This window comes from Mercenaria mercenaria, chromosome 4, assembly GCF_021730395.1.
Source record: "Mercenaria mercenaria strain notata chromosome 4, MADL_Memer_1, whole genome shotgun sequence".
Lineage (NCBI taxonomy): Eukaryota > Metazoa > Mollusca > Bivalvia > Venerida > Veneridae > Mercenaria > Mercenaria mercenaria.
Genome location: NC_069364.1, coordinates 79,668,184 through 79,675,862, shown reverse-complemented (window position 1 = coordinate 79,675,862; position 7,679 = coordinate 79,668,184). Strand labels below are relative to the sequence as shown.

General features: G+C 37.3%; 1 protein-coding gene across 4 annotated transcripts in view; it reads left to right on the top strand.

Moving 5' to 3' along the window:
- Positions 1 to 35: 35 nt before the first annotated feature.
- Positions 36 to 7,679, top strand: part of LOC123552261 (catalase-like) — a 33,971-nt gene continuing 26,327 nt past the window's right edge. For 2 of the 4 annotated variants that reach the window (XM_045341775.2, XM_045341776.2), the window contains exons 1-2: positions 36 to 204; positions 4,406 to 4,577. In XM_045341775.2, coding sequence (XP_045197710.1) covers positions 148 to 204; positions 4,406 to 4,577 — 229 coding nt within the window. In that variant the 5' untranslated portion in view covers positions 36 to 147. The remainder of the gene's footprint in view (positions 205 to 4,405; positions 4,578 to 7,679) is intronic. The other 2 variants (XM_045341774.2, XM_045341778.2) reach the window with 1 other exon arrangement.

The window sequence follows — 7,679 nt, the reverse complement described above, 5'->3', positions numbered from 1 at the left end:
TTATCAGCTTTTGAAGCATTACAAAGCCGGGACACAAACGTCAAGCGGTGTCAAGGTTAGTTGTTATCAAAGATTACAAAACTGGTCCTCTTCATCTGAATTTAAGTTTCTGAAGTTATCGGAAAGTGTCAGACTCAGTTAAACAAGATGACCAGCAGGGATAAAGCTACCAACCAGATCGAGGAGTTTAAGAGGGCCCAAGGGGTAAGAAACTATTGTTTTCTTCTTGGCGATTCTGTCACTTGCAAACATTTTGCAAATTTTGGCCTATATAATTTTTGGCTATATAGGTCAGTATTTAGACCAACTAATAATTTTCACGCGATCCTAGGAAATATTGGGATATTTTTTTCATATGCCATATGGGCAATATTCCCACTTGCGTCAAACACTCAAAAGACCAAAATAGTGGAAGCAATTTCTGATGAAATTTTCATCGCTGCCGACGCTTTACATGCTACTGGTACTGATGATAAACTCGAACAGATGATAAAAAGTTGACAACCTTCAAATTATTCAGTTGCAACTGGTTTTTTTTTATATAATTGAACATGCTGTCTAATAGCAACCACTTACAACACCAACTGGTGTAAACAAAAACAAAATTGGTACAATTATTCTGTATAAATAAATAACCTAAATTTGTTTGTTTAAAAGATATTTTCCCAAAAATACTGGGGAAGAGGATGTTTTTTTTGTGCATGCTCACTGTCAATACATGAAAGCCTGACAAAGTGGTCAAATTTATCATCAGTCAACGTTCGTACAGTCCCCACTTTACATAACCCTTTCAGGGCCTCACTTCTTGTGAGTTTGCTTGCTAAATATGAATTTAAATTATGTCAATTATTCAGTAAGAGCTAAGCTTTATTTTGATACCAACCATTGATAATGATAACAACTTGCAGAGATAAAAAAGTTACAGATAAAAAACCTCATTTTCTGTCCGAGTTTATCATCAGTACCAGTATAGGTTTAAATGCCAATTATTTCACGAATTGGCCATAAATTCAAATAAAACTAACGTATATCGAAAGAGAATTCAATTCCTCATTAATTTATGTAAAAATTATCAAATAATTATCAAATAATACCCAAAATTACGAATTTTATGGTGATTTAAACCTATGTATATACTGTACACGATTAACGTTTACCGTGACTACACGCCAATATGTGCAAACGATAAAACCAATAACTTTACGTGACTGTGTACTGTGATTTATCCTCCATTATTTTGGTCCTTCAAAGTTTTGACCTTTAGATTGCCCATCACAAATATAAAACAATCTGAACGTCAAATTATTTTGACTAGGTCTGTATTTACATCTGATGGCCCATTTTGTCAAACTAATTGTACACGAGTCGTGATGTTGTGATAATTTTTGCACAGGTCAATATTCTGCCCTATCACGAAAATATATCTCAGAATTGCAGTCAGTACTAGCTCTTTTGCATTGGACAGTGTTTTTTTCCTGTGAATTGGGAGTGGGTCTGGTGCCTTAACAATCTAGAAAAATGCAAGATGTCTAAATTGGATTGTTAAAAAAAAGCTTTTTTTTTTATTTAAATGTTATATTTAAGAAAAAATGATCAAAATTGCATCAGGTTATGGAAGCTTTTTAACTTGAAGAATTTTTTGGGATTGGGGCTTAATTTCGGCCTGAAGTTGGTAAAAAAAAACATTGTTGCTTGCATGGCGCTCGGTTATCTTTTAACTGATAACTGATACATCTTTATTGGAAAACTTAAAGGCTATTATGGTTAACAGTGACAGACTATTTACCATGTACAAACAGGCTGTAGATATATCTTTCAGCTGCACAAGTCAGACCTTTCCCCATTAATTTGGGAATGCCACCAACACCAGTAGAATTGTGAAAATGGTTTCAGATATTGTCTCGAGAAAAACTGCAAATTTCTTTAATCTGTATAAAGATGTTTTTTATGACTGTATATTTACAAATATGGGATGGCATGTTAATAATTGTTCATCAGAATATTATTTAATCAGAACCATGCATGTTCAATGTTTTACTTAAAAGTGCAGGTTACTCACACTTTCTTAGAGTGAGTGTTTTGCAATTTTTCATACAGCTTACCTATACCTTTTTAGGGATGAACTGGCAACCTTTAGATTGATAGTCTCATGCTTGTAACACACTCAGCTAAATGGAAGACGGATACTCTTAATGAATGAATTGTAAACCTACAACATCCATAGCAGCAGAGGAATTGTTGATATATTTCTGTTGGCATATTTCTACCTATACGGATGGGTTTATTCGGCCGATTTTGTAGCCGGTATTCAGTCGTGTTCTCAGTTGAAAAAGTATCTTTTTTCCCCAATTTCAAGTAAAAAATTCTCAGTTAAAGTCTCAAAAATATTTTTATGTCTCCCCCAGGAGACATATTGTTTTTGCCCTGTCCGTCCGTCCGTCCGCCTTCCGTCCGTCCGTCCGTACGTCACACTTCATTTCCGAGCAATAACTGGAGAACCATTTGACCTAGAACCTTCAAACTTCATAGGGTTGTAGGGCTGCTGGAGTAGACGACCCCTATTGTTTTTGGGGTCACTCCGTCAAAGGTCAAGGTCACAGGGGCCTGAACATGGAAAACCATTTCCGATCAATAACTAGAGAACCACTTGACCCAGAATGTTGAAACTTCATAGGATGATTGGCCATGAAGAGTAGATGACCCCTATTGATTTTGGGGTCACTCCGTCAAAGGTCAAGGTCACAGGGGCCTGAACATTGAAAACCATTTCCGATCAATAACTAGAGAACCACTTGACCCAGAATGTTGAAACTTCATAGGATGATTGGTCATGAAGAGTAGATGACCCCTATTGATTTTGGGGTCACTCCGTCAAAGGTCAAGGTTACAGGGGCCTGAACATTGAAAACCATTTCCGATCAATAACTAGAGAACCACTTGACCCAGAATGTTGAAACTTCATAGGATGATTGGTCATGATGAGTAGATGACCCCTATTGATTTTGGGGTCACTCCATCAAAGGTCAAGGTCATAGGGGCCTGAACATGGAAAACCATTTATGATCAATAACTAGAGAACCACTTGACCCAGAATGTTGAAACTTCATAGGATGATTGTGCATGCAAAGTAGATGACCCCTATCGATTTTGGGGTCACTCCATTAAAGGTCAAGGTCACAGGGGCCTGAACATTGAAAACCATTTCCGGTCAGTAACTTGAGAACCACTTGTCCCAGAATGTTGAATCTTAATAGGATGATTGGTCATGCAGAGTAGATGACCCATAACGATTTTGGGGTCACTCTGTGAAAGGTCAAGGTCACAGGGGCTCGAACATTGAAAACCATTTCCGGTCAGTAACTGGAGAACCACTTGACCCAGAATGTTGAAACTTCATAGGATGATTGGTCATGCAGAGTAGATGACCCCTAACAATTTTAGGGTCACTCTGTTAAAGATCAAGGCCACAGGGGCCTGAACATGGAAAACCATTTCCAATCAATAACTTGAGAACCTCTCGACCCAGAATGTTGAAACTTCATAGGATGATTGTTCATGCAGAGTAAATGACCCCTATTGTTTTTGGGGTCACTCCGTTAAAGGTCAAGGTCACAGAGGCCTGAACATTGATAACCAGTTCTGATCAATAACTTGAGAACCACTTGACCCAGACTGTTGAAACTTCATAGGATGATTGAACATGCAGAGTAGATGACCCCTATTGATTTTGGGGTCAGTCTATTAAAGGTCACGGTCACAGTGGCCTGTTCTTGTAAAATTATTTTTTAGAAATAACTTGAGAATCACTTGACCTACAATGTTGAAACTTAATAGGATGATTGGACATGCAGAGTAGATGACCCCTATTAATTTTGAGGTCACTTGATCAAAGGTCAAGGTCACAGGAGCCTGAACAGTGACTTGAGAACCACTAGGCCAAGAGTGTTGAAATTTAGCGGGATGACTGGACATGCCAAGTAGATGATCCCTATTGCAGCCAACCATCAGTGTCTCTTCGACTTTCGCTCCTGACCCCTATTGACTTCTTGTATAGGACTTTGCATTGGGGGAGACATGCGCTTTTTTACAAAAGCATTTTCTAGTTTAAATTTACTTTCCGTATGTACAAAAGACTTCGAAAAGTAAAACATAAAATGAGTACAAATAATGCTGCAATTGGATACTTTTGGTATTCGCCATTCGCTGTATGTATTAATTTACAGCGATTCCATGCCTAAAATAATATTTGGAGGGGTTCCTGTGGTATTCCTCCATCATCAAAGCTGTAATGTCACCATATGACCTGTTTGACTTAAAAAGAAACCAAATAATTTCTTGTTGCAGATACCATGACTTACTACTACAACATGTTTCTTAGTGATGTGTAACCCTTTTATATTTATAGACCCCAGACCAGATGACAACTGGCACAGGATGTCCTGTGGGCAATAAAACCGCCTCTAAAACTGTTGGACCCAGGGGGCCAGTTCTTCTTGAAGACTTTGTCTTCACAGATGAAATGGCCCATTTCAATAGAGAGAGAATACCAGAACGTGTTGTGCATGCTAAGGGAGCTGGTAAGCAAATTTTATCTCATTGTTTTTGCTGTTGTATAAAGTGATTTAGTAAATAAGGCCCTTGATACTGGGCTGAAGGAGGAAGGTTTGAAATCAGACTGTGTATTAACCCTTATCCTGCTGGACACGATTGATTCTGTCTTTGCGACTAGTGTGGATCATGATCTAGTGTTCAACATTCAGTCAGTATCTTTTTGGTAAGCACCCCTTTTAACAGTTAATGGTACTGTCCATATTGAAAGATGGACAAGTTCATTATAGAAATGTAGAAGGGTAAGGGTTAAGGTTTCATTTCCCCTTTTTCTTCAGATACAGATACTTGACTGGCACAGGAAGCTCACAAGGTATTAGAAGGAATAAAATGAAGTAATTTTTTTTTATAGGGCTATCATACCTCATTTTCCGCAGACAGTCATCCCGTTTTTAGCTCACCTGTCACAAAGTGACAAGGTGAGCTTTTGTGATCGCGCAGTGTCCGTCGTCCGTCCGTGCGTCCGTAAACTTTTGCTTGTGACCACTCTAGAGGTCACATTTTTCATGGGATCTTTATGAAAGTTGGTCAGAATGTTCATCTTGATGATATCTAGGTCAAGTTCGAAACTGGGTCACGTGCCATCAAAAACTAGGTCAGTAGGTCTAAAAATAGAAAAACCTTGTGACCTCTCTAGAGGCCATATATTTCATAAGATCTTCATGAAAATTGGTCAGAATGTTCACCTTGATGATATCTAGGTCAAGTTCGAAACTGGGTCACGTGGGTTCAAAAACTAGGTCAGTAGGTCTAAAAATAGAAAAACCTTGTGACCTCTCTAGAGACCATATTTTTCATGAGATCTTCATGCATATTGGTCAGAATGTTTATCTTGATGATATCTAGGTCAAGTTCGAAACTGGATCACGTAGGGTCAAAAACTAGGTCATTAGGTCTAAAAATAGAAAAACCTTGTGACCTCTCTAGAGGCCATATTTCTCAATGGATCTTCATGAAAATTGGTCAGAATGTTCACCTTGATGATATCTAGGTTAAGTTCGAAACTGGGTCACGTGGGTTCAAAATCTAGGTCAGTAGGTCTAAAAATAGAAAAACCTTGTGACCTCTCTAGAGACCATATTTTTCATGAGATCTTCATGCATATTGGTCAGAATGTTTATCTTGATGATATCTAGGTCAAGTTCGAAACTGGATCACATAGGGTCAAAAACTAGGTCATTAGGTCTAAAAATAGAAAAACCTTGTGACCTCTCTAGAGGCCATATTTCTCAATGGATCTTCATGAAAATTGGTCAGAATGTTCACCTTGATGATATCTAGGTTAAGTTCGAAACTGGGTCATGTGGGGTTAAAAACTAGGTCAGTAGATCTAAAAATAGAAAAACCTTGTGACCTCTCTAGAGGCCATATTTTTCATGAGATCTTCATGAATATTGGTCAGAATGTTCACCTTGATGATATCTAGGTCAAGTTTGAAACTGGGTCATGTGGGGTCAAAAACTAGGTCATTAGGTCTAAAAATAGAAAAACCTTGTGACCTCTCTAGAGGCCATATTTCTCAATGGATCTTCATGAAAATTGGTCAGAATGTTCACCTTGATGATATCTAGGTCAAGTTCGAAAATGGGTCATGTGCGGTCAAAAACTAGGTCAGTAGGTCTAAAAATAGGAAAACCTTGTGACCTCTCTAGAGGCCATATTTTTCAATGGATCTTCATGAAAATTGGTCAGAGTGTTTACCTTGAAGATATCTAGGTCAAGTTCGAAACTGGGTCACGTGGGGTTAAAAACTAGGTCAGTAGATCTAAAAATAGAAAAACCTTGTGACCTCTCTAGAGGCCATATTTTTCATGAGATCTTCATGAATATTGGTCAGAATGTTCACCTTGATGATATCTAAGTCAAGTTCGAAATTGGGTCACGTGGGGTCAAAAACTAGGTCAGTAGGTCTAAAAATAGAAAAAACCTTGTGACCTCTCAAGAGGCCATATTTCTCAACGGATCTTCATGAAAATTGGTGAGAATGTTCAGCTTGATGATATCTAGGTCAGATTCGTAACTGGGTCATGTGCGGTCAAAAACTAGGTCAGTAGGTTGAAAAATAGAAAAATCTTGTGACCTCTCTAGAGGCCATATTTTTCATGAGATCTTCATGAAAATTGGTGAGAATGTTCACCTTGATGATATCTAGGTCAAGTTTAAAAGTGGGTCACGTGCCTTCAAAAACTAGGTCATTAGGTCAAATAATAGAAAAACCTTGTGACCTCTCTAGAGGCCATATTTTTCAATGGATCTTCATGAAAATTGGTCAGAATTTTTTATCTTGATGATATCTAGGTCACATGTGCTCAAAAACTAGGTCACTATGTCAAATAATAGAAATAACGACGTCATACTCAGTTCAACACTGGGTCATGTGGGGATAGGTGAGCGATTCAGGACCATTATGGTCCTCTTGTCTTAATTTTGGACGAAGGTTCATAATCTGTCACTTTTTAAAAATAAAGTGTTCCTTGACATTGAACTTGAGGTGTTGTGTTATCAAATATTTACATAGTTCACAGTAGGTTAAGGTGCTGTTATCAAACATAAAGTAAGGGTTAAAACAAAATTTCCCAAAACGCAGTTACTTTCATAACTTCTTTATATAATTGTTACAGGGCCTTTGTTCACATGTTTATCATGTCATTAACTTGATACTCATAATTTTTCATTGTTATTTAATGAAACTTGATACTTAATATTTTTCACTGTTACTTAACTAAACTTACCTGAGTGTAATGCCCTTTTAAAGGTGGTTAATCAGATTTTGGTCAAATAATGGATATGTTAAGAACTTAACCAACTGATCATGTGCACTTATTTGTGTTCATTAAGTTCTAAATACACGTTAGATTTTCCCTAGAAGTATTCTTAAAATTTGTTTTTTCCTATCGGTATCCTGGTTGCCCAACCAAGATAGCGTTACATTAGCATAAGTATGAATTAAACAAACATATTTTTCCCAAGGAATTGTACAAATATTGTACTATTTTATTAAAGTTGTCAAAGATTTGCATAGACAAGATCATATTTTGCCGAATTTAATTAGAAATGCAAGTTTATACAAC